General features: G+C 40.7%; 1 protein-coding gene across 1 annotated transcript; it reads right to left on the reverse strand.

Moving 5' to 3' along the window:
* Positions 1–4,170: 4,170 nt before the first annotated feature.
* MMUT (methylmalonyl-CoA mutase) lies at positions 4,171–27,092 on the reverse strand. The gene is made up of 13 exons (XM_050894831.1): positions 27,038–27,092; positions 25,497–25,908; positions 23,471–23,838; positions 22,611–22,768; positions 20,465–20,636; positions 17,914–18,162; positions 16,523–16,634; positions 15,114–15,229; positions 14,321–14,436; positions 8,604–8,735; positions 6,202–6,349; positions 5,919–6,086; positions 4,171–4,592 (listed from the first exon to the last, which is right to left on the reverse strand). Exons 2-13 carry the CDS (start codon positions 25,873–25,875, stop codon positions 4,464–4,466), a joined length of 2,247 nt encoding a protein of 748 aa, XP_050750788.1. The 5' UTR covers positions 25,876–25,908; positions 27,038–27,092; the 3' UTR covers positions 4,171–4,463.
* Between the last annotated feature and the right edge of the window lie 181 nt (positions 27,093–27,273).

Below are 27,273 nucleotides of genomic sequence, written 5' to 3' on the forward strand. Positions count from 1 at the left end.
CGTCGCCAACTCTCATAAATATTCCACTAGATTAAACTGGGTTTATTTGCACAAAGTTGTGAAAAATTCCTAAATTAAGTTGGCCTCCAGGGTGCCACCATTATCTTGTCCTGGGTTGTCACTCACAGATGCTCCATACGGAACGAGACTGCGCTCAGTCTGCTGTCCCAAATACGAAGAGGTGAAGCATCCTCTGGGAAGCAGTCACCTCCGACAGCCCACGGCACAGGCAAAGGGGAAAAGGGAAGAGGAACGTGGGGAGCATGTGAAAGCTGAAGGGAAATACCGAGGAAGAGGAGAAGAGGCAGGACAGCATTATGCAAGCGTGTTTGTGGGGAGGGCGAGGAGATGGCAGACGGAAACGCAGAAGGGACAGTAGCGTAAAACAAAAGAGGGGTCAGAGGAGCGTGTCGGCGGGCGGAGAACACGTTAACGTGCTGGGAAGGGACTCGTTACGGTAAATGTCAATTATCAGCAGTTTTTTCAGCTTTAAAAAATAACCTGATAGGAAAATGAAACTGTATTTTAATAATCATCTTCCACCTCAGAGTTTTTGCTTTCATTTGCTCAGTTGCTCGATGTTTAAAATAAATTGCAAAACATATATTCCCATCTGCTAATTGCAGATCTGTGAACGGAACAACGAGATGCACGTTAATAATGTAATGTAACGTGAGCTTCCTCTGTGAAAAATTTAGGAGCAGAACAGGTCCACATCCACTTGTAAATGCTTTTGAAGTGTATGTAATATGAAAAATATGCCACTCTACAATGCAGACAAAATCTCTGTAAAACCAAAAGATCTGTATATTGATGATGTTTAAGTATAATGCTTTAATAGCCTGATTTATTACCTGTTTATGTACTTCATTTTTAAAAATCAAAGTCCAGGTGTTTGTGTATCAAATACGGCTCAAATTTCTTTTTCATTTTTCAGACTCAGTGAGAAGCAAATCAAAACTTCCCCAGCAGAGACTCTCAATTTTAGATGGCTTTATGTTATATACAGAAAATGTAAAAAGCAGGGCTGCCCTTGACCGGAGAACTAGGAAAGGAAGTACAGCATACTATATAGGGGACTAGTTGTTTTTGCTTAAGTTTCATGAAGTTGATTTATGGTCAAATTATAACTCTGATTTCATGGCATTTCCTGCCCAGCCCTGGACTGTGTTGTCAACTAAGTGATCTTCTAAGACACTGGAGCAGAATGCAAGCACTTACCTCAGGAGCGAATCTGGGCATCTCATGTTTGCAATCACCAGCACGGTCATCCCGATACAAATATTTAAGGTAAAAACTCCAAGAGCATCTAACCTGCTCACATACTAAGCGTTGTCTCACTGAACTGTGGCAGTGTACAGTGCAGACATCCACATCTGAGCGAGCCACCTTCGGCTCCTTTCTTTCTATTCCGGATAAATGGAGCTCCCTACTCAGATGATGACATACGAAGTTAAATAACACAACTGGCACCCTGATTTGCATTAAAATAAATTGGAATTCAGTGCCTTACTTTGAAAAGCCTTCCAGGCGGTTTGTCCATCTCAGCACAGGAATAACTTACAGAACTAGATCACTTCTATTAATGGTCAATTTTCCATCTGTAAACCTAAATGTGACTCATTTCAGAACAAAGATCGGTTATTTGTGGGAGATCTTTGTTCTAGCAGTTAGAGCACGAGGCTAACGCTGCAGAGACCTGGGTTCCACCCCATTACTTTGCCAGTAATACTGGGCAACTTTGGGGAAATCACTTAAACTTGGTCTTGGGTTCTTCCCTTATCCGCACAGTAGAGACAGTCTTGCTGCTCGTCATTGTAAAGCACCGGCTGTTTGATGAACAGCTTAATACCAGTGCAAAAGCACCAATCCTGAAGGTTGTGAAACACTTGGAGTGAACGATGGATTGCCACTCCCGTATAGAACGTTGTCCTCTGTAGGATCCATCTGCCGTGCTCGGGAGGTTACTTTACAACCGAAAATCAAGTGGAAAGTTTGTGTCACAGTGAGGGCACTGGCCTGGGACTCGGTGCTACGCTCCAGTTCTTGCTTTATCAAAGCTTCTTTCATGAAAGACAACGCATTGCAGTAAGTCAATTCCTCTGTGTAAATTAGGATCTCCACATCTCCAGCCCTTTGCCCTATCTGTATGCCTTGCATCTTTGCAAAACAGAAACTGCCTTACAGATTAAAAAAAAAAAATCTATTTTGGAACTTCCTAAGGGAAATTCCTTAGTCATGCAGTAACCTGCTGCTACCTTGCTCATTCCTGTTGCAAAGACCTGAGTGGCTAGTCCCACAGTTTATAGTTACCATTTTGTCCTGCAGTGTGCCCCAAATACTCATATATGAAACAAAATGGTTCAGTGTATTTGCAGAGTATCTACTTGATTTTGCACCACCCCAAATTCTCACTAGCCCGAAGAGCAGTGCAGTTTTAAAGCAGCCAGGTTGATGAGGAGCGTGTGCGGCATCTGAGATTTTAGTTGGCAACCACTCACCGTTATCAACGAGGGCTGACAACCTGACATCGACTTGTCAGTAAGCACTACGTTCACTGCTGTGCCGCTCCAGCGGCAGAGAACGTATGGGAAAAGCATGTTCCATCTTAGCTTGTCATCCCATAAGGAATCTCTACTTAGGCAGTGAACCGATGACTCGCTTGAAGGGAAGTCTGTTCACTGGAGTATTTTCTTTTCTTAAAGGGCCTAAGACAAACACCGTGTGCTGGGTGGGAAAACCGTTCTTTTCCTAGACTCACCATTTTGTTTTCCAGCCTTGACACGACAAGAGAGAATCGGTGTACGTTAGTCCTAACCTAGAGCTTTAAAGGGCCCTCCTTCAAGCATTAAAGGCCTGGAGCAATTCCAATTGAAGTTGGTGGGAATTTTTTTATTGACTTCAAAGGGACCGAGATGCAGATTTTAAAGATCATGAGAGTTAAAAAAAGAAGAGGAATCTGTAAGGCAAACGCAGGTAGATGACATACATTATTGAAGAGCAGAGAAACCATAGACAGAAAGAACTGAATGAAACGATTGTCATTACAATGTTTTGAGGTCACCGACACTTTGGCTATGTGTTTTTCTAGTTGGCAAGCAACAAGGCTTGTGAAAAGACATAAAGGAGTATTTTAATTGTTGTCACTTTCTGTATATCCTGGTTTGAACCATACCAATCTTTCTGGGAGGGAATCAGATACTTATAAATAGTTGAGGATAAACCCCCGAGGAGTTTTCAAGGCAAAGGTCTGGTTTAGGATCAATACTTTAAACCTTAATTAGAAAGACAGAAGAAAACAGCAAGTCACTTAACCTTCTTTCTGAGCAGTGTGAGACTACGGGCACATGCCCCATTAAACAAGCTTATTTTAAGTAAAGATCTCATCAATTGCAATCTTTGAAGTGAGGATACAATGCTAGTAATTGGATCTGCAATTTCCAGCTGACTGCAGAAAATCTCATTTTGAATCAAGTATGACGGTGCTGAACATCTCAGAAGCGTGCTACAGCCTCTTCCACCGTAAGGCAGACACAAGCATTATCCCAGGCAGGCTGTAGGCTCATTTTATGATGGGATGCGATGAGCAACAAGGCAAAATGAAGTGGGACAGGGCCATGATGCCAGGGACTGCCCCTCAAAAGACCCTCACGCCCCATTTGCCCTGTATGGATTCCACAAAGGACTTTTTCACATGTATAAATCAAATTCCTTCTGGAGGGGAGACAAAAATGGTGAGAATTGAGGATCAATTTACCTGAAACAAGTCCAACTGCTAAATAGGGATAGCAAGAACAATACGGGACGAAAATACAGAACTAAGTAAGGGAGGAGGAGCAGTGGGATGAACTTCATTTGAGAAACGGTGAAGTGTCGGGGAAGGGCAGTGATGTAGACAGAGCGGAGGTGCACAGCTGCTCCTATACGGGTTACTGCCAGATACAGGATTTGTATCTTATTAAACAAACCATGAACTTTGAAAAATTATGGATTATCTACTTAAGACGTTTCTAAAGAGAGTTAAGTCAGATTAACATTAACATCAAAGTGCTGCTGGATTCAATCACATCTCTGCTGAACTTTAGTGATTTTGCCTGAAGACTTCTAGGTCTACGATGCCTGCCAAAAAATTCAAAAGAAGTTCTCTGCATGTAAAAGAGATCAACCAAAGAGCTGGAACGGATATTTTATTTATCAGTATATCTGGAAAAAAAAACAACCCCACCTGCTGAATTCCCTTCATTCCCTGGAGTCAGAGTTCTAGAGATAAAATTTTCTTGTGGGTACATACATAAATAATCCTCAAATAGAACAAGCAGAGAATTTACAACTTTCTTAGAAAGCACAAAACACCAGGCCACAGGGCAGTGGAACCAAAGGTATGTGGCTGGCCATCCCTTGCTGCTGATTACATTCTGGAAGCGATTAGTATAAGGCTGGTTGCGTTGCGTGACATTTCGGCATTACATGGATTGCTGCCTCTTCTCCAGGCACTTCTCAATATCATCCAACACTTGGACAGCTGCTTTTGGAATACGAGTCCCCGGACCAAACACATTGATAACGCCGGCTTCATACAGGAAGTCGTAATCCTGGTCAAAAAAGAAATTTAAGATCTATACTTAATAGTGCAACAGAAAATTGATAATTGATTTATAATTGGCGTATGCTCTATCCTGTATGCTGGGCCTGAGAAAGCGTATGCAACAAGTCTCAGAGAGAGGCAGCACAGCATCAAGGGAAAAGGGAAAAACATGGTAGTTAGGAGGTAAAAAAGAAATATTAAAAAAACATCCATGGGAAAGGTTTTATTTGTTTAGAATCAGACTGATGTCAGATCCCTAGAAAATATTCAAAAGTCAACTGGATGTGACCCTGCATAATCTAATCTAAATTTGACCTAACTTCTCATTTTGAAAATACTGCTTTAAACAAGGGCTTGGACCAGGTAACTGCCAGTGGTCTCTTGCAATCTAAGTTACTCTAATTTTATGATTGTCCTGAAATTTCAAAAGGACCTGGGAAGCAGTTATATAGTCTCTCTTACTTCTACGTAGGATATATTATACCTTTTCCAACCACAGGCTAGTAGCATCCCATTGAGAGACTGGACAGAACACAAATTTGTCTCTTAGAAAAAAAAGACGAGTTTTGTTTGTTCAATTTAAAAGTCTGTCATGCCTGAACACTTACCTAATTGGCTAGAAAAGGAAGAAGTCTGGGAAAAGGGAGTAACAGGAGATTTACACGCAAAATCAGTTTGAATCTCTCTAGACAGAAGATGACCCTAAAGGTGACACAGCCAGGCACACTGTGGATGAACTAAGGAAAATTTAAAGACAAAAGCACAGGTCTGACTGCAAGGGTATTCAACAAACTGGGCAACAGTTTAGGAGAAATAGTCAAGCAGGGGGAAAGAGAGGCAACACTGAGGCCTGACGATGGGGAACACGAGGAGAGGCTAAACAGTGAATGAGATGTGTAGCCTATAGGTGTTGGGACCTGCCACGTGTCTTAGTCACTAGCTGTGCCCCTTCTGAACTATTATTTGAAGTCATAAAGTCTCTAAAGACAGGAGCTAGCCTTTATCAGTAATATGCAAGGTACTGGTAGTTGGAAACAACAGAGCATACAGAACATCTCCCTGAGGCTAGCCTTTTCACAACGCAACTTAATATTCCATCCAAGGAACACTGTAAGTTAAACCAGGACACGGTGTACAGAACACCCGATCAATGAGTCCCGACAGCACTCTGTGACCGTCCTGTAGATCTGTGCTGACCCCGGTGACTGTACACAGTAGCCTTCAGCGCTGCAAATCACCTCTGACATTAACAGAATACGGGAAACGGCTAAAAACAGCACAGACAGAAATAAAGCAGTCTCCTAGTCTTGATGGAAATGACGTTGACTCGTACCTGAGGCGGGATGACACCTCCACACATGACAAGAATGTCTGGCCGGCCAAGGGCGTTGAGTTCTTTGATGAGTTCAGGCACAAGAGTTTTATGACCTGCTGCAAGTGTGCTCACACCAACACAGTGCACATCTGCATCGACCGCCTGCTGGGCCACTTCTCGAGGCGTCTATATGGAAAGAGGATTACGTGACAAGTAATAGCCCCAGCCCGGTTGCTGAACAAGCATTAGAGGGAAAATCGCTGCATGTGAAATACATTGGACACCGCTCAATCAGTCATACCTGGAAGAGGGGACCTATGTCCACGTCAAAGCCAATGTCTGCAAATCCTGTGGCAATAACTTTAGCTCCTCTGTCATGGCCATCTTGGCCCATCTTTGCAACAAGTATACGAGGCCTGCGCCCCTCACGATCCATGAACTTGTTAACTCTGATTGAAAACACATATTGTATCATCGTAAGTCACTGAGAATCATTAGAAGTATTTCCACAAATAAAGCAAGCACTGGCTGCAACTGTAGCATAATTTCTGTACATCAAATAAAAAGATCTTCTAAGTCATCGTTTGTCTATGTAGTCTGCATACTGTGTTAATATTCATGTTATATGATTACTAACTGATTTCCTGCATTTACTAGCCTCAACAATAAAATGTTCTTTTTTAAAGAAAACCACTCCACTACTTTTCTGCTTTCTAACGGACAAAATACTGAATTCTCTGAGGGTTTAATGAGCTGAATTACAACTAACTAAAACACAATTTTTAGATTTTAAGAATAATTATGACCAATTATTTCAGAAGTACCTGCATGGCACACAGGCTATAGAGACGGGTCCTAGACATCACACTGGGCATCATCATTCAACTGGGCACAAGCCTGTCCAGAAGAGGATTACCGTATCCCCCATTCTGTGTGCTCATTCCAGTGCCTCCCTTCTTCTGGTTAGTGGCAGTTCATCTTTCTGTTGTATTAAAGTAACTGCGTAACCACAGCCTCAGTTATTAATCTTTCATCTTACTGCTCATTATCCAGTACCTGTCTTTGAGTGGGACACTAAGACTACCACTTCTCAGAAATAAAAGTTGTTTTTTGTTTTTTTTTTTTTTTTAATTGTACTGTTCTGAGCATTCTGTTAATGATGGAGTTGTATGGATTTGGTGAGCCCTGAAACCAGATGCTGACCTGGCTGGGATGATCACTGTATGAATCCAGTGGCTTGTTTTGGGAAAAGAATGACTCTAGATAAAGCACCTATCAGCACAGATTTGAACAGCCTCAGGAGATGACTGCAGGACAGGAATATGCATCATGTAAGAGGGGACAAATAAGAACTCGCACAGCTTAAGAAGGAATTATGTCAAGAGAGCCTGAAGAAGCAGACTGACAAAGCTTCTGCTTGCAGATGTATAGGAGTTGGGCCTGCCTTCTCTATTCCTAAGCACTGCTGAGAATAGCAATGAAGTAGGTATCCGAATTGATTTGTGACATCTTTAAATCCTTTTCTCTGTATTGTTTTCTGTTTCCATATTCTTGTTTTCTTACTTCCCCACCCACAGGCTCCCTCCCAACAAGAAGAGCTCTAGGTGCTCCAAGCCTGCCAGGCTAAAACCACCTGAGTCACTGCAACCCAGGGCTTGGTTTAAGTGTGGGGCAAGTGTGAAATCGCGCTTTTGAAGGCCTATGCAAAGGTGACACGTAGTAAATCCAGTTTTGTTACCATGTTTACTAACTGGTACCTATGACCTTGGACATAAAGGCAGGTATGTAAAAAAGGGAGCTACATCTTGATTCTCAAGGAATCAGTTCAGTTTCATGTAAATGCATAATGACAAATACTTAAACTCAAAATAAATATTTAAAATAAAAAACGATGGTGACATCCCCCAGCACAACTACTTTCAAGTCAGGCTAAACATCACCATTGTGAAGCCATCAAGTAATTCCCTTTTTAAGAGATCCTGTAACTCTTTAACATGTAAGCCCCAACAGAGCAGGGACTTATGAGCATCGACTCGTATTACGTTACCACCCACTACAGCAATTCCGTCTCTTTACCCAAGAGGACAGCGGCAAAGGCAGAAGCTGACAAAAGGCACAAACGGGCACTGCTTTCACACATACTACCGTCTTCTGATGTTTTCTCCCTCGTGATATGAGTAAGTAACACCCGTAGACTGGAAGTTGTATGTGGAAAGCCAGACAGATTTTAGCCTTACAATTTTAGGAACAGTAAGAGTGAAGTTGCAGGGACACCTTATGGGCAGACCCAAACCAGGTTTTGCAAATATGAATGGCTGGAAATATTTGTAGAGATTACAATTACAGAGGCTTCAAAAGAAGCAATCCAATGTGTGGGGACTTCAGGCAATGTTTCTCAGCTTCTTAATCCTATGATTGCTTAGTCTATTTGAACAAAATCCTCAAATCATAACACCACCTCAGTGGATTTTGTTTGCAAGCAAATACAAGTTCAATTAAGTTTCGACTATTCTCTTACTGCACTTATTTCTTCTTATTCCGCTTACTTGCTTACAGGCGTGAGAATGACTGTGCAGGTCTTTGTTTTGTTCTGGGGATGTCATTCAGGTTTGGGGAACGCTTTTTTAGGGCACAGTGAGTAGCACATGTATCTAATGGATTAAATGTGAGGCTGCGTTTGGCTTCCTGGGAAGCTATTCTCACCTATTGATGGCATGAAGAATTTCATCACTCTCTCCAAACTCCTGGCGATAAGCTCCGCTCACCATTCGGTCACTGGCTTTATGCTCCCCAAACACCTTCTTCATTGCGTCTGTTATTTCTCCAACGGTGCACCTAAGATATAGGAACAAAGTATTAATGCTATCAGGAGGCTTATATGAAAACAGAATACAGAACTCACTGGCAGAGGCCCAACTATTTGCCTTGCTGCAGGACAAATTCAATTACGCTCGTTTCCTCTTTGGTGCTACAACTCTGAACATCTGACTCACCCCAGTGTCATCCATTAATAGAACATGCGAGAGTACTTTTAAGAAAATACTGTTTTGCTGATGCGAGAAGTGATTTTACAAGTGACAAGGCAACAGGGACCACTGCATGGCAAAATATTTCAGGAAATTAAATTTTCTCAACTGGGAATTTTTTGGGGCTCAGACTGCAAGATCTTGCATTTGGACTCATACTAAAATTTAAAATATTAATCAAGAGGGGAAAAAAAAAAGGAAGAACACACAGAAAAGACTGAAGCCTAACTTTTTAACTGGAATTTGTTTGCCTTTCCCTTGATGTTTACATTTTAGTATTTCTTCTTCTTTTCTACTCCTGACATAGCTCCTTTATCCACTGAGATGCAGAATAATCTGGGAAATCCATTTACATGCAAGTTACAAGCTTTGTTTGCTACTGGAGACACTGTGCACATTAGAAATAATACACATTTTACTGCTGGAGCACAAGTGCTAGAAGCCAACTAGGCTGTGCTGTCTTCTTGTACAAACGTCAGAAATAACAGCCTCTGTCCCAAAGCATTTAAAAATCTCACGCTTAATGGATTCCACCTTTCTGTGTAAAATCTGTAATGCAGACTGTACCAAAAAAGACAAGAGCAGTTCAGCTAGTAGCTCCATCACAGCAAGCTTCTTACTGCTGGTATGAAATTAACTGGGAGTCAGTACCGTGTACTGATTTTGAAGGTATGCTACTGAGCTCTTGATGAAATCTTTCACCAAAAATATTTTGATGAAAATGTTTTAGCTTATACTTGAAATAGGAAAAGACTAAAGAATTTCTGTGTATTAAGAAATGAATACAACTTGCTGCAAACTTTGTCAAAGGAAAGAACGAAAAATACTACTCTTATACAACACACTAAAAGTGTGCTTACAAATACAGAGACCACACTCCACCCATTCAGCCACTGCTAAGCACATTTCAAACCCCTGGAATTCACACGTTCTCCTGTCATATTGCATTTAACTATAAGCTACTCTGAGGCAAAATTAGGTTAAGCATCCTCTAAAGCTTTTATAAAAAATGCTCAAAGGATGTTTGGACAAGATGCAACTTCTTGTCCACATACTTTTAGCAGGGGATGGCCAAATGAACTGTACTCAGTTTTCCTTCTGCTGTTTGCAGTTTCAGTAGCTATTATCTGATCCCCACCTTATGCAATCTGCCGTGCATCCGATGTAACCGAAGATGGATTTCTGCTGTATTAACTGAATCCTTCAGTAAATTTCAAGAGAGATTTTATTTCCTGTGATCCCCGAGCTAATTTGCTCTTTTGGTAGCTCATGTTTTTTATACTCAGCAAACTTAACCACAGTTATAAACTGTAACTATGCTAATGTAAAATGGCAGAAATCCCATCTTGCACATATAGCCAAGATCTGTATAATGTATATGCCCGAAGCTGGCCTCTTATCTCTAGGTATCACTCTTCACGGTTGGCCTGCTTTGTCTAGAAGACAGTATCATGCTGGAATACACATTTTTAACTCATGTTATTGACACAGTCTTGGCCACTTTTTGTCATCTCCCTCCCCCTGGCTTTTTGGAATTATATTTTTTAAGTTCTCTGCTTTATCCATTTTCTTCCTCAGTGCACTAAGGACTTCATATCTGGAATCATGAGGATCATAGTCTAGAAAAGCAGCTAATGCAAAGTAATACCAAATTTATAGTATCTGTATGGCTATGTGTGAATGCGACTTAGTCTGATACTCTTTTTGATTTTATTTATTAATAATGATTTAAAAAGCATTAGTTATAAAGCAACCTGTCCACGATTACATCAGAACCCATTGACTTCACTATGTAATACGCTTCATTTTTACAGCACCTGTAGGATCTCAGAAAGCTTAGCAAGCACTGCCTGAGTTACAATAGTTCTCAGACCTTACTCACTGATATCATCAGGTTTTGTTTTTCAGGACATCTAAATAATCTTATTAATATTACTGCTCTCTGATATCACTAACAAAAAATTGAAAAGTAACTGCGTAAGTGCTAGATTAAGTGAGTTCCCCAAGGTTAAAAAACAAGTTTGCAGCAGACTTAAAAATAGTATCTAGAAATATTGACTCCCTCTCAGAGTGCTAGACATCACAGATTGCAGCCTGACGTAGATACGTCCCATGCATAAACATTGACGACTTACTCCTGTGTAAACACTGGCAGTTTGGTGAAGGCTCACAGTGGCATAACACGTGTCTTTTCTTCTAGAGAAAACTGTAAGCTTAGATTAATCTTTCTCCTCCTTCTCTTTTGCAGCAGTGGCATCTGAGTATAACTTCAGTATTAAATTAAAGCGGAGCACGCATAGAAATAAGTTGTGGTGTGCTTTTCTGTTCTTCCTATGTAAAAGTGTGAATGACAGTTTCACGTAACAAGTGAAAAATAAATGGTTTGGACTATCAATTTTATTGAAGTATAATCCGGTGGCTGGCATGAAGTTTTTTGTGTACTGCACAAAAAATGAAATACATTTCTTTCTTCTGTAAATACTGCTTCTGAAATCCCTTTAGAGTATTTTGAAAATTCTGCCCCAAGTCTCTGCAACCCTTTAAATCTAAAGTTCCTAAGTAATAGTAGGAGTTTTGCTTTTAAACTACTCATGAATGCTTTCCTACTATTTACCAATAACCATTTTTTTTAAATCTGTTTAGTTCTTAGTCCTGCTGCATTGGTGGGTGCCATCTATGCATCCACAGTAGAATAGCTCTGTGTGGAGCCAGGAATACAGCCTCTTTTCTTAACAGGAGAGGAAAAGCATACTTTTAATGACAATTCCACTTTTCTTTAATCAGCTAGCCATAACATTGGACAAGTTCTTTACAATCTGGATGTATAAACCCCCTCCCATTTCTGTTTATCTTTACAGCAAAATTTTCTCACTATTATAAAACTCAAGTAGCATAAGCAACAATTCTTATTATTAATTTACAGTTTTTTCAATGCATGCTGATAAAAACCTACTAGACAATTATGCAAAATTGACGGAACAGAAGCCACTTTGCCTTTATTGCATAAATTTGTTTCTCCTTCATATCACTGTCGTTCACATTCGCCTTGTGCCAAACTGCATGTTTTGGTAGCACCCTTTGTTTTGATGAATAACAGGAATTTTATAACCTAGTCTGTGGTTTTAGGTAAACTTAAAATTTTGAAGTGGAGACGAAAAGATAGCTATATTCTCCATTTTGTGTTTTATTAGCCTATAGCCCTTACAACATGTATTGTGGCAAGGACAACATGTTTGTACATAAACTGTAGCCTGCATCCTATGAACTTCTGCACTGCTCAGAATTACTGTTGACCAACCGTGCTATATCACAGCCCTCAACTGTTCAGAGATTCCCTGAGCTTCCTCAAAAGCAGGGGATTTCCAAGTAAGAGGAGCCTGGCTGTTCGCTAAGCTTCTGGGTAATTCAACAAGGTCAATGGGATGAAATACAACCACAACTGCGATGGCCAGAGAGGATATCGTTCAATTCAGTGCGTGCTACAAGGCACAGGATCTATCTCCTTCAGCAATTCATGCTGTGACTCTCTCCCAGTGGTTCACAACCGGCTGTAGAGGCTATGCTGCACAAATACGAATTTGAAGAAAGTCAATGACCATAACGTGCCTGTTAGGACTGTCACCTTCTGTCTGTTCAGTCTCACACTACTGCCGCTGCCTCTCCGCATTTCCCCAGTAATGAGAGGTAGCACTCTGTAATCAGGTGACAAAGTACCATGAGGACACAGACTGGGCGGACAAAGAAGGAGCACTACGTGCTACATTGCACTTCATGCCTTCCTTTTCCATCACCGATAGCCGGCACAGCAGGAACTGCAAGTCTGGAGAAGGACAGAAAAACAGCACTGCAGAGGAAGGAGATGAGAAAGAACTGAGCATAATCTGTCTCATAGCCCTGCCTAACTGCATCCATTTTCCTGTAACATGGCTTCTCATGAGAAATGAGGCACAGCAGGGAGGCAGTACTGCTCCCATTCCCTGTCACCTTTGGCCTGCCTACTTTGGTTACAATAACAAAATGACTTTCCTACTTGTGCTTGTCAGCACTGAAATCTCCACATTAGTCCATGGAGTCTTTTCCATAGTTCCATGCTGAAAATTCTATGCTACTCCTTTTATTTCACTTGAATTACATTACTTGTCTTCATGATCAAAACCCATCATTTTCCATTCAGTAGGAGACAGGCATCTGTCAGTAACATGCTGGCCATACTGGCCTACTTGTCTACTACTTGTGAAGGATGAATGTGCTCACTTCCCATGTTGTCCCTAACAGAAGGGCTCCCCGTAAATGTTCACAGAGCTCACAATCCTTCTTCAAAAACTCTTTATCAGATGCCATGACAACTTCTTTCTGTGGTCACATCCTATATATACTTTTGGGGCAGAGGTAAGTTTTGTTTTTGCAACTTACAAAGTGGATCTGCAGTCCATTAATGCTTTTACAAATAATAAGAACCAGGTCACCAAGGAGAGAAACTAGCAGTTAACTGGTCAATTTTGGTACAGAAGATATGAATCCCTGGTAAATCCTACACTACTCTCCTGTCACCTTTACAGTTGAAAGACAGGTGTAGACATGCTGCTGGCAGAATTGTGACAAGCCCTCTGTGGGAGAAGATGTATTCAAAATATGGCTGTTAAGTGTTCAAGGAAAGGGAATGAAGGAATTTGAGACATCACAGTAAAAACAGGACAGTGCCCCAATAAGGAGTGAATTTGGTTTGCTCATTTCTGGGGCATTTAGTTAATTAAGGAACAGACAGATGTGATCTATTCTAGAGACTGATGCTTACTTTGAAGCAGGAATGAAAACAGTCTTAAAAGCACCTTAGGTGAAAAAAGTAAATGTTCCACTGGACTCTAAAGGCTGCCTCACTGCTCTACTCAAGAGCATCTTTTACATCTTTGCCTGGCTAAGTAAACTTATTTCTCTTTCAATCAAAAAATGTTTTCACACCAATCTGTGGTGCAAGGAAGGAGGAAGCAACAGACCGTGATAAGACTGTGAATATCCATTTTCGCATCTCAGACACTTCTTAAGCTCCCTGACCTATGAAACAGCAGGGTGACAGAGAAACCTAGTTACGTCCTGAAACTGGTAAGAGTCTGAGTTGTAAACAACACAATGTGTATGAACAACATTATTTCATATGAGATTCTTTGCATCCATATTCTTTGTGAGAAATTAAAGCATAGCCTTAAGAGACTGTAAAATCTAAGAGTCTATCTTACAATGTCAAACTGCAGCCATCTTTTAATTCCACCTTGGAAGAAAACCCCAAAACATCTCAAGACACCAACCTCAGTGACACCATGGCCAAGAACAGTTGAGAGATGAAAATGAACCACTGATTTTTAGACAGCAGTTGGATATTCATCCCCACCCCCATACCTTGAACGTGCTGCTTCCACTGCAAGTGCGAGTAAGTTGCCTTCTCCAGTAGCAGCACACTGTGTTAGAGCAGCAAGACATCGCTGGGCTGCTGCTTGATCTCTATTAGCCTTCACCTAAAGTGGAAGAGAAAAATATAAAGCTAAAACAAACTACAAGGTGAACTGGGAAGTCGAGTGTGTAAGACTTTCTGGTTTCAAATATCAATTCTGGAGGCATGGAATCGCCAATTGTCAATACATGCTATATATGTCGACAAGATTAGAAGTAAAAAGGTGCCTCAGACCTTAAAACATGTGTACAAGTCCATTAAGTAACTCTAAAACCATTTTATCTACATTTCTACTGATTATGAAAGTGGATGTCAATTGCTGGTTCCATAATCCTGTCCCTTAAAAGCACTTGACAAATGCACTAAATAGTCTAAGTGATTAAGTAATGTTACATACTTTTAGAGCAAAACACTGCATAGCTATTCTCTATCTTATTTTCAGAAAATGTAAAGTTCTCAATTTTGAAAGGTTAGACATATTCAGGAGACTATCTGAAATACAATGATTAAAACCAAATGAATGTAACAAAAACATTGTTGTTTGGATTCTAATACTGTGTTTCTGGGGATTTTCCATCAGCCTCCGCTGAAGTTGAACAGAAATCCAGCTTTTCTGCTAAAGACTAGAGCGGATTCTCAGAAATTTGAGAGTCAAGTTTCTGGAAAGCCACCTTTCCCTAGTATTACTCAAGTTCTATCTCTAATTACAAGAACTTTCATTTTTAAAAAGGTAGTTCCCACCTTATTAATCTTCTCGATCTGCTTGCTACGGACTGAAGTATTATCAATAGCCAGAACTTCGACTGTCTCCTCTTTTTCTAGCTGATGCTTGTTTACTCCAACAATTACTTCAGACCCTATTTCCAGTGGAAACACCAGAAACTCAGAATACATTTGCAAACTACTGTGAAAAGACACAATATTAATAGGACAAGAAAATTTTGAGCAATATAATGTAGCACTTTGCTTTATAACTATATACATTTCAAATACTTAAAATTTGTTCTTCTAGGAAGGACTTAAGTCTGTATTGTCCGTATTTTATGATGAGAGATGATTAGATGCATGAACATTCAACTCAGTGAATACTGGGCCATAAAAAAGATTTGAAATAGAACAATATTTATCTTACAAACTGATTTAGTAATGACTCACTAATATACATTAGCTATTTTTCTCTTTTTAAGTTTACATAACTGAATCTGACAGAATTAAGCAGAAGTGCTGGTCTCCTCCACTGCTCTGCATTTACTTTGCTGATTTACCAGATAAATAAGAAGTGAAGTTCCTACCTAAAACTACTCCACATGAATAAAAATTAATTTATCATGTTGGAAAACTGTATTTTAGCTTTCAGCCAGTATGGACTTTACAACCATTTTCATTTGCAGTGCCTGATAACATTACTACACTCTTGAAAGCAACATGAAGTAATTTACCTTGGGAGAGAAAACACAGAACTTTACTGATTATTCTTTATTGGTCTTAATTAAAGACCTGCTTCAAATTTATCCTCCAAACAAAAAAGTTCATATAACTTCTTTCAAGTTCGAGTTATCCCTAGTTTCTGTTACTGTACTGCTACTGGAATGCAGACTACAAAAAGCGGAATAGAGCTATAAGCACACATGTATACACATCTCCACATATACTTACTGTATGTGTACATATGCATATACATATATATATCTCACAAACAAAGAGCTGCATCATCCTCTGATCTGAGATGACTGCATTTTTTCTGGTCTTCAGGAAAAATGGGCAGCTCTCAAGCAAAACCAGGAATTTGGCCAGATACATTCAATATTGCCATCTGCTGGCGGTCACAGTTTAAAGATACTATCAGAAATTAAGTGATTAACTACTGAAGACCCAAAATACTCCTTTAAAATAGTCTTTCTAGTGCTTTGTCTAATCTAGTCTTAAATATGTCAAGCAAGACTGTTTTCATACTGGTACTGTATTCCATACATACTGCTGTCTCATTCCAGAAGCTTTCACTGACAAACTAAAATATTACCATTTTATCACTCACAATCTGCTACTCCTAAACTAAGAAGAAAAAAAACCAATGAAAATGTGTGTAAAAAACCTTTATACAAAGGTATTCTATTGGCAGTTTTCCCTTCCTTCATCTCCCTGCTCCCTACCGGAGTCAATCCTGGCTTGTCTTCGGGCTGCACACTCTTCAATACGAAGTTTGGGAATCCCCTCAGCAACAGCTTTGGCCATGCCACCCATTTCTTCAATCTCCTCAACCAGCTGCAAAATGAAAAGGATTGAGAAAATGAGTAGTAGCAAGGTTCACAAAACAAGCTTTGCACTTGTACTGCCATCCAAGTTTTTATTATATCTATATATACAATCCTGTGCTCTAAGTGTGTTTCCTATCCCCATGTCTCTGACTACAGGTTTTGGTATAAATTAAGAGACATCTCAAAGAAAAGAGCATTTTTATTACCAAAACTCCATTAATTCAATAACACTGCATGGCATATTGTTCAACCAGTAATACCCATGGATGAAAAGGCTTAAAATTTGAGACCTTGACTCTGCATTGACTTCTGCCTGCCAACCAGCCCTTATGGTTACATGTATACAAATACAAATACATTGAAAAAAGCCGGGGTCAGTTCTCTGATCCTGAAGACAAGTGGTGAGGCATGGTTCAGCTTTCACACAGCAGAAGCCTACCTATTCAGCTCCAAAACATGGTGAGCGCATTCAAACTGCCTACTGAAAATGGCCATCAGACCACGCCTGGCACTGTCTAGAAGCATCCTAGTTGACAAGGACCTAAAAAACAGGCCCAGGCTAGTGTTTGGGCATGTATTAGCTTATTAATTTGGGACTTTGCATAAGAGCAATCACTTGCTTAAAAGGAGAATCACTGGGTTTAGCTGTAAGCTAGACATGTAGGCATATATCTTTATGCAGGATTGCCACCGGTAAGACTATTCCTGCACGCTACTTTTCACATGCAAGTAATGACTGGCAGCTAAAAATATTATTAAAAAAAAATATTCTGATCCAACAAAAAAAAGTCTCCTGAATTCTGCATAATACTCAAGTATGGTCAGACAATTGTCTGCCTACATGCTTGGCTATAAAACTTTGCTTTCAGTAACCCCTAGTTTTAAAGTCTCAAGCAGATCACCACAAGCATGAGCAGGCATGTAACTAAGTAGGTTGGTTTGACTCTTTCTTCTGTTGAACCCTTTTTTTCCTTACACATAAAACAGAGATCCCAGCAAACTGGGAGTCTTCAGTGTGCCAGGGACTTGGCAGGGCTTGATTATTTGTTCCACACTGGGATATTTCCCTTTCGAATGTAGTCTACTAGAAGGCTGAAGTCTCTCTTTCTCTAAATATACACTGTATTTTTGTAAAGTTCATTTACAAAGACATCACTGAAGCATAAGTGTAAAATAATTCTCTCTTTAGAAGTTACCAACTTCTCAAACAGACCCTTAAAGGACATTTCTCAAAACTCCTATACCTAAAATTTTCCCACAAAACATAAAAGGTTATGCAAACTGACCTTTAAAGCAGCTTCATAGACATCATTGGTGAGGCACTCCATGAGGTAAGATCCCCCCCAGGGGTCCGCCACTTTAGGAATACCTGACTCCTCTTGAATTATGATCTGCGTGTTCCGAGCAATGCGAGCACTTTTCACTGTAGGCAAACCCAAGGCTTCATCAAACGAATTTGTATGCAAGGACTGTGTACCTCCAAACACTGCAGCCATTGCTTCAATTGTAGTACGGATAACATTGTTAAAGGGATCCTGGAAGGAAAAGGAGAGCTCTGAAGCTCAACAGTTCTACCACAGGGCTGAGGCAGATTAGTCACACGTATGCTACTGCAATGACATGAATGCAAGATTCCCTATTGAAACACTGTAATCATAAGAAAAGCTGCAAAAGAAAACAGTCAATAATAAGCATCCAATCAAACTGATATATCACTTATCAATATCTTGGACAAAGAGATTAATCCATAAAGGAAGCCAGAATTATCAGTGTATGAGTAAACTGGTCATGATAACAAAGCAAAGCCTAACTTATACTTAGTGGTATTTCAAAGAACTTAATGAATCCAAGTGGGAGAGGATGGAACAGGTAGTCCCAATGTTCCCCATCCTCAGATTCCAGAATTCTGGGAGCAGTGAATAGCACATCTGTCAGGCAGGTTCCTAGTCAAGATCCCTTTTGGAACTAAATGTGCTTAATGTTTTCATTAATGACAGCATTACATAAAGGTAGGAATTACAGTTGAAATTTGCTGGTGCTATAAAATTGAAAGAGATCTATGGGAGAACGGGGATATTAACCAAAACAAACGGATAATCTGGAGTACAAGGTGTAGAAATAGAGTCAGTATTACAGAATATAATCTCAGCCTTTAGGACAAAATTTTTATCTGCTCTTTTCAGACATCCAGACAGTTGAGTTGTATATATGTGCCTTTACAGTCAAAGAGGAGTTATCATGATCTCCAGGGGGTGACTTATGTTCTGAGATGGAGTGAAGAATCATGCACTGCAGCTGCCTGTCTTATTTAATGTGATTACTGAGGGAACTTAACAGTAGCTCAGATTGCATACCTAATTCTTGACATGCTTAGCTGGGATGAAATGCATCCAAAATAGTTAAGAGCTACCAATGTAACAGGACCTTGAAGAAGGCAAAATGAATCATGAGATCTGTGAATTACATTATCTTCCATAAAGAAATGGAATTAATATCACTATTTTACAAGGACACGCTAATTCTACCTACACTGGAGTCTATTTCTGGTTCAAGTATTCCATTTAAAGAATTACAGAAAAATGTGATTTGGATGAGCAAGAATGTAAAACCTAATTTATGAGTGGATACCTATCTAAAGGCAGGCCAAAGGAAAATATATTTGCCCTCTGAAACCTATAAGGAGTAAACGCTGGGCACTGAAGAGCTATATTAAGATAAACAACATTGAGACAGGAAAAAAGGGTTATGATCCAGCCAGAAATACATTTACACTGGACCCTGGAAGACAGTTGAACATATTTTTGGTAACATTAATATTTTTGCAGTCATACAATACTTTTAACTGGAGGACCCGCAAAGGCCACTGTTCAGAAAATTCCATTGGTTTAGTTTTACTGTGTCCCTGTAATGTAAGTAAATATTACATTTGCTTTGGAAAAAAGAATAAAACCAAGGCACAGAAGTCAAATAACAATGGTTGCAATCACAACCTAAAAATAACTCATATTGCATGACTTTGATTGAGAAGCAGGCCTTGGAATAAGAGCTGGAACCCAGCTCTGACCTCACTTGGGAAACTATATGCAGTCCAATGATTTACTTTCTTGTTGTGATGTAATTCAACAGGAAGGACAGATACTGCACCCAGTTTCAAAAGAGCAGACGAGCTGTAACCATTACTTCACCCTTCTGCAGTGAGAGTCACAGGCATGAATGACTTTCTTAGCTGCACAAATGGATTCTCAAGCCAGTGATCCCGAGAAAAAGATGCCTCTACTTCCTCATTCAGCTGCATTTTGAAAGGATAACTTACAGGACAAATCCAAAAAAGAGCTTCATCCTCTGAGTCCTGAATTAATATAAGCACCTCTCTGCAATTCTCTCTCTACTCAGCAGGTGTGGATCCTACTCTCAATTCCGTACCCACTAGACTGGGAGCTTAAGACAATGATTCCAGAATGAAAATGAAGCCAGACAATGAAAAGTTAGGCACTGAGACTCTGCCTATCACCATACCGGAATCCTTTTGTGAATACAGTCTCAAGTCTTTAGTTTTTGCCCTTTTACCCAAGTGCTACGGGGCAGTCCAGAATACTCAGGTATTTCATAAACCAGCATTTTGGGAAGCAATGCTGCTGGCACTCAACAAGACTTTTTGTGTTACATAAGCAAAAAGATGTCTCCAATGCTAGTGTGTGCATTTGTCAGACTGAAAGTGAGACAGGTTGTCTCCTTCAGAACGCTGCATCTTTATGAGTAAAACCAGCAGCCCCCTTTAAGATACACACCATGAGAACATATTTAAATGAGGAAGTTGATGAGAGTCCAATTTCTAACCTGCTCAGTGAGTGACCAGCCCGAAGTCTGACAATGAGCTCTCAGCAGAAGAGATTTGGGATCCTTGGGCTTAAACATTTTCTCTATCAAGTGAGCCCACAGCCGCCTCCCAGCTCTCAGCTTAGCTATTTCCATATAGAAGTTCATGCCAATTCCCCAGAAGAAGGAGAGCCTGCAGTAAGAGCACATGAACAGGATAAAACATTAAACCATTCTAATAACTCTATTTCAGTAAAGAAGTCCTACAGCAAGGTCTCTGATTAATTTACTTTTATATAACCCAGACACGAGATGATGGGAATGTTCCTGGACACTGATGCCAGTTGCTACAGAATGATACACATTTATGCCAATAAACTGACTTGGCCTCCCAACAAGGTGACTGCAGCCAAACTGCCAGCGACAATGGTCCCTGGAACTGCTAAACTGTCCCCAGGGACTGTTTTGGGGGAGCCCTAGGTCAACCAGTGTTCCAGCAAGTCACTAATACAGACAGTGACGCTCTAGTGCCAGGGAACGCTCCTGGACACAATCTACTAGTGTGGTTATGCTCACAAACTACTTATAATGACAAGACATTACATATTATAAGCATGCTTTCATCCTTTTCCTGATGATTTTAATCAAAATCCAAATCAAACATCAGTTCAATACTGGATAGCATATCAGGGAACAGACTGATTGATCTACTTTTTCCTACTTATAGCTTCTATGATTTATAAATGTAAATATGCATAGTTAAAGCCAGTAAAACTCTTTATACTAAAGATGTACTTTTTTAGCGGTGAATTAGCTACTGAAACAATTTGCCAAAGGCTCTTACAGATTCTTCATTACTAGAAAGCCTGAAAATAAGGCTGTATCTTTTGCTACATGATCCACCTTGATTTTGCCACAGCTCCCGGAAACAGGTTAATTCACCTGACTCCTATAGTTCGAATGTGCAACATGAACCACGCCTGTTGATTTTTAGACTCACCGTATAGTTAGGCAATCTGTAAAACAACTAGACCACTGAAACTGTGATTCTGCTTAGTTTGGCAGTAACTATATGTCGTGGTTTAACCCCAGCCGGCAGCTAAGCACCACGCAGCCGCTCGCCCACTGCCCCCCACCCCTGGGATGGGGGAGAGAATCAGGAAAAAAAAACCTCGTGAGTTGAGATAAAGACAGTTTAATAGGACAGAAAGGAATGAAAAACAATGATAATGATAATAATAATATGACAATAGTAATACTAAAAGAATTAAACTATACAAAGCAAGTGGTGCACAATGCAATTGCTCACCACTCGTTGACCGATGCCCAGTTAGTTCCCGAGCCGCGATCCCCCCTCCCAGTTAACTCCCCCCAGTTTATATACTGGGCATGATGTCATATGGTATGGAATAGCTCTTTGGCCAATTTGGGTCAGCTGTCCTGATGGTGTCCCCTCCCAGCTTCTTGTGCCCCTCCAGCCTTCTTGCTGGCTGGGCACGAGAAGCTGAAAAATCCTTGACTTAGTATAAACACTACTTAGCAACAACTAAAAACATCAGTGTGTTATCAACATTCTTTTCCTACTAAATCCAAAACACAGCACTATACCAGCTACTAGGAAGAAAATTAACTCTGTCCTAGCCGAAACCAGGACACTATACCAAAATACGATATTCTGCTTAAAATTATTTTTTACTTTTAGGAAATTTGCAATTGTAAATTGAACTACCTGAACTTCCCCTTGTTAAGCATTTTTCCCAAATATTTCAAAATAATACTAAAGAAAAAAAATTCAATAACACTACAGCATAAAAGAACTGCAAGAGTTCTTGCTGCATTCTGCAGTCCTAAAGCTACAACTGTATTAGATATAACAGCTTAGAGATCCTCTTTCTGACCCAGAGACCAACTGTCACAACAGACCTTGACAATGCTTGGGCTTATGCACGAGCTTTATTCAGTTTATTAGTGCAGATGTAGTCTAAGTGTCTGTTGGACCAGATATATTTTCCTACCGCTGAAACTGTGTAATAAAACCAAAACAAAACCTATCTGCAATGTGTGCATTGCCAATATTGCTTGTACGTGTAAAAATACTGAATTTGATATTAAACTCTAGAGGTTTTACCAAAAGTGAGTTTTATACTTGCAAATTTCTTTAGCTCACCTTGGTGCAAATTCATCAATGGAAAGGCCAGCTTTAAGTCCAGTTCTGCAGTACTCCAAGCCATCTGCTATAGTATAAGCTAATTCCAGAATGGTGTCAGCTCCTGCCTCTTGCATATGGTACCCGCTGATTGAAATGGAATTAAATTTTGGCATATACTGCAAAAATAAAAGACAACAGGATACGACAGCAGAAGAGGGGATCAGATAATTGTTCCATCGACATTCACAAATAATCCATTCTTTGCAGACTGCGAATACAACCCATCTCTATTAAGTGGTGTTTGCAGATGTTTACTTCACATGCTTTTACCTTTTTGCACTATTCATTGTGCTTAAACGATCACCCACCATGGTAAGTATCTTTCTCAATGACAGGCTGTGTGCCACCTCTCCAATGAAAACGCAACGAAGAAAACAACTGGTAGTACTGAACTTCCAGTCATCAGTTCACGACTTCACTCCTTTCACTACCTCCTTCTCATGCTTAATTTTGCAGCAGAAGTCCTTTAAGATTTCTTACCTCTTCGCTCCTGCTTACAGCTGTATAATGCTTCTTAACGATGGGGCTTCTTACTTTCTAGGCAAAGAACAGCCTGTCTGTTCCTTGTCTCCAAGCTTCCTGCCATCCTTTTAGGCTTAGGCTCATCTTAATCTGACTTTGATTTGGACTGACTTAAAAATCTTAACATTTATGCTGTAAGTGATTTGGGATCTTAACTTCTGCTCCCAGCCCTTTCCACAACCACATCATTCTTCACTATGACAGGTCCTCCTGCCTTCTGCTTTCTTCTCCAAAGTGCCTCATAAATAGTTAACTAGATGTAATAACGGAAGTAAATACATTTAAACAATGAATACCTTTGAGGTGTACTGGAAGATGTCAGCAATAATCCGCATCGATGGTTCTGGGGGGAAAATGTATGTATTTCGGACCATGAACTCCTTCAAGATGTCATTTTGGATTGTCCCTGTCAGCTTGGCCTGCGGCACTCCCTGTTCTTCTCCAGTTACAATGAATGTTGCCAACACGGGAATGACTGCCCCGTTCATTGTCATAGAAACTGACATTTTCTCTAAAGGAATTCCATCAAAAAGGATTTTGGTGTCTTCCACTGTATCAATGGCAACTCCAGCCATTCCAACATCTCCTCGAACTCGTGGATTGTCTGAATCGTAACCACGGTGGGTGGCTAAATCAAAAGCAACAGATAGTCCCTGCTGGCCAGCTAAATGAAAAAGAAAAAAAAAAAACAGAACAGAAAAACAACAAAGAGAGAGATTCAGAAGTGTTGAACAGACTTGCAGTAGAACTGGATCGAAATTTATTAATTTTATTTTACATGATCCAGGCTTGGACGACAAACCAATTTTTGATGTTAAACACTGTTCCCTCCCCAAACTTGTCCAAGGTCTTCTAGTCTTAAACTTTAAATGAAAAAGCTTTTAATTGAGGAAAAAAAAAATACTGTAGTCCTTCTAGCTCAGCCACAGAATCAGCTTACCATGCTTAACAAATTACTGAATAACAGTTTAGCCACAAGTTATAAATGTGCATAGACAGACAGTATCAGGGCTTATATACAGAAATTCTACTTAGCTTAGCTGGAAACAGAAGTGTGATAAACTACGTCACATTACCTTCTCTTTATCACAAATTAAACACATGCACACAGGTTGTTACGCTGGCTCTAGTGACATACGTTGTTTATTCGTAAAGCAAAGTGATGCATTACTAAATCTGCAGTAGGAGAAAATTATTCATATAAAGCAGGGAGTAACTGAGCTGTGCTACCAGCTAACCCAAGCGTTAGCACTTCTGCTTCAGCAGCAACGTTCAGCAGTAAGACAGAGTATATTCAGAACAATCTTTCTATTGAAATGTTTGTTTGCAAACCTCTAATACCCTGTATTTATATTTTCTTAATTTACTGAGAGTTTTATAAATTGAAAGAATCGAGAATACTTGCAAGGATACTGCAGCAGCTAATATTGCTTCATATTAGCTAACCATGATATCTCAAGAGGTAAAAATCCCCAAACAACTCCTTCCTCCCACCCTAAACAGTTATGTTTTGAGTAGGACGGACTGTAAAGTGGGAAATAAGTGTCACAGATGTATTACTCAGAAGGCAACTTTCAGTGGTCTGTTGTTTTGACTGGTAAGGTCAAAACCAGCTTCAAACAATTGCCAAGATGTATGGCTGGTGTAAAACTAATGCTTCAGTCTATCAAGAACAACTTTTTAGTAGTGGTTTTACAATGCCTAACTCAATAGTATATCATGACGATGCTCCGGCTATTAGCTAGACAAATCACCGCAAAGCACAATATTCCACAGAAATATTGGGAAAACCATTCTCAAATAAGGAAAATACCAATACTTTTAGGAAGCTGGCTTTACTAATACTCCATGAATGACACTATTCATACGTATTTATGAGTTCATTTAAAATCTATGATATGAGATGGAAACCCAAAATGTCAGAATGCACTAACACCAGAAGTTTAGCTAAGTGACAAAGTTCAACATTTTTTTCCACTACAATCTTAGCTCATGGTCACAAAATGAGTGTAAAGTGCTCCATGATCTCTGCCGGTTGGACCCTGGGATGCAGCCAAATTATGTCTCTCTAAGTGTTAAGGCAGAATAACTAAAAATAGCATTTAACACATTAATTTTTCCATCTCAATAGCAAAATGAAGCAAAGGCAGTTTCAGAAATAATCCAATTTCCCAGTAATAAAGAAATACAGCGCCACTGGGAAGATCCTATCAGAAACCAAAACTCACAAGGTGGAATAATCACATTTGCCATGTAATTCACCATATGAATGTTCCCCACTGCTTTGCAAGGCAATATTGTTTCCCAAATCAGCTGTCTTACCTTTAATGTTGTCCTTGTAGAACTTATTGCTCTCCTCCACTGTACTGAAGCCAGCATATTGGCGGATAGTCCACGGCCTGTACGTGTACATGGTTGGGTAGGGTCCTCGAGTGAAAGGTTTCACCCCTGGCAGCTCCTCAGGGAGGTCTTTTGTGTCCCTTTTGGAGTATAAGGGCTTGATGTCAATCCCCTCTGGGGTATGCCAAATTAAATCCTTTGGATTCTTGCCTTTCAGCTGCTTTTCAGCAAGGGCAGCCCACTCGGGGTGCAGTGGCTGCCCGTGCAGCGAACGCCACGCGAGCCCGCAGGCTGGAAGTTGTGCCAGGCACGTGCAGCGGCAGGGCCACAGGCGCAGGAGAGCATCCTTGGCTCTCAGCATGTCTGTCCCACTGGTTGGCGAGTATGGGGTAAGCTGAAGAAAATAAAAAACACATATTTTGCATTATCATATAAATCTGACGTGGGAGAAGTGCGCATGGAGAGGTCAAGCAATTTGCTAAAGCCAAAACAATTACTCAGGAAAAAACTAAGTGTATTTATTCACTTACTCATTTGATAGACACCCCCTCCCCTTGCATTTCAACCAGACAATGCACAAAACAGAGTTCAGGAAAAATCCTACATTTTCTTCTAGCTAAGGAAAACATTGCTACAACTGATCTATATCCACATATGAAATGTGTAACTTATTTCAGTCCCTAAGCAGCACCATCATTTATCCATCACTGAAAAGTCAGTGTTATGCATGAAGACGGCATGCCCAGCTACCTTCTCACCTTCCCATCTCTCCCTCATCTATGCATTCCTTTATGTCAAACAGGGACCTTCAACATCAGAGACACTCTGAAGGAAGTGGCCTGTTAGAAAACTGCTGACATGTCATATGCTTTGGAAAAGGTGGCTTGTGCTGGATGAAAATCAGAGCTATACTAAGAAAGAAAGGAGCAAAAAAATGCGGTATGCAAGAACACAGGGATAATACAAGTTGCAGAGCTCATCTCACCACGCATGAGATTGAGATGGTGGGTAAGTTCAGTAACTCCTGAAAACTGTAAGCTCCTCTGCTTCTGCTCTCTGTACCCTATCCCCCCACTTCCTCCCCAAACCCAAACCTTTACAGCTTGGCTCCAAGGGCCCATCACCTCCTCTCTGCCCCATCTCCTTCACAACTCCCTGGAAACACACACTTCCCTGACACTTTTATGAGAAAATCTGCACAAAACTGGAAAGCGTCTCTATCACTGTTATGGTGCTGCAGCAACACACTCCACACAAGCGCTTTAATAATATAGATGCTGCTTGTGGTACACAAATAATCTGATGAGCACAAAGGAGCATCAGACGAGCACTCAGTTCCCAGCAGAGACGTGATCCTGCAGCCAGGGTGGACGGCAACCTCTGCCTCCGCTGCTGCACAGGTCCCAACGCGATCCCCGCGGCCCCGTACCCCGAAGGAACCACAAAGCTGCCCTGTCACCCTCCTCCGCACCTCTCCCTCCACCCCTCACACCACAGCACCCACAGCCGGGGGAGGCACGAACCAGAAAGCACCGTTTACCGGCCCGGCCTGGCAGCCCCACACCGCCCGGACAGGCCCGCCTGTGCGCAGCGCCGAGCGCCCAGCACTCCCCGCCGCCGCAGCCCGCCCCCAACACGCCCCCTCAGCGGCCAATAGGAACAGGGGGCCGGTATGGCGGCTGCCCCGGAGAGTCGCGATCCTTCCTGCCCGCCCGAGGGACGGAGGGACGGGGCCACGGGCTCAGGACAGGCCCAGGCC

This window comes from Gymnogyps californianus, chromosome 3 (assembly GCF_018139145.2).
Source record: "Gymnogyps californianus isolate 813 chromosome 3, ASM1813914v2, whole genome shotgun sequence".
In the NCBI taxonomy this organism is placed as follows: domain Eukaryota; kingdom Metazoa; phylum Chordata; class Aves; order Accipitriformes; family Cathartidae; genus Gymnogyps; species Gymnogyps californianus.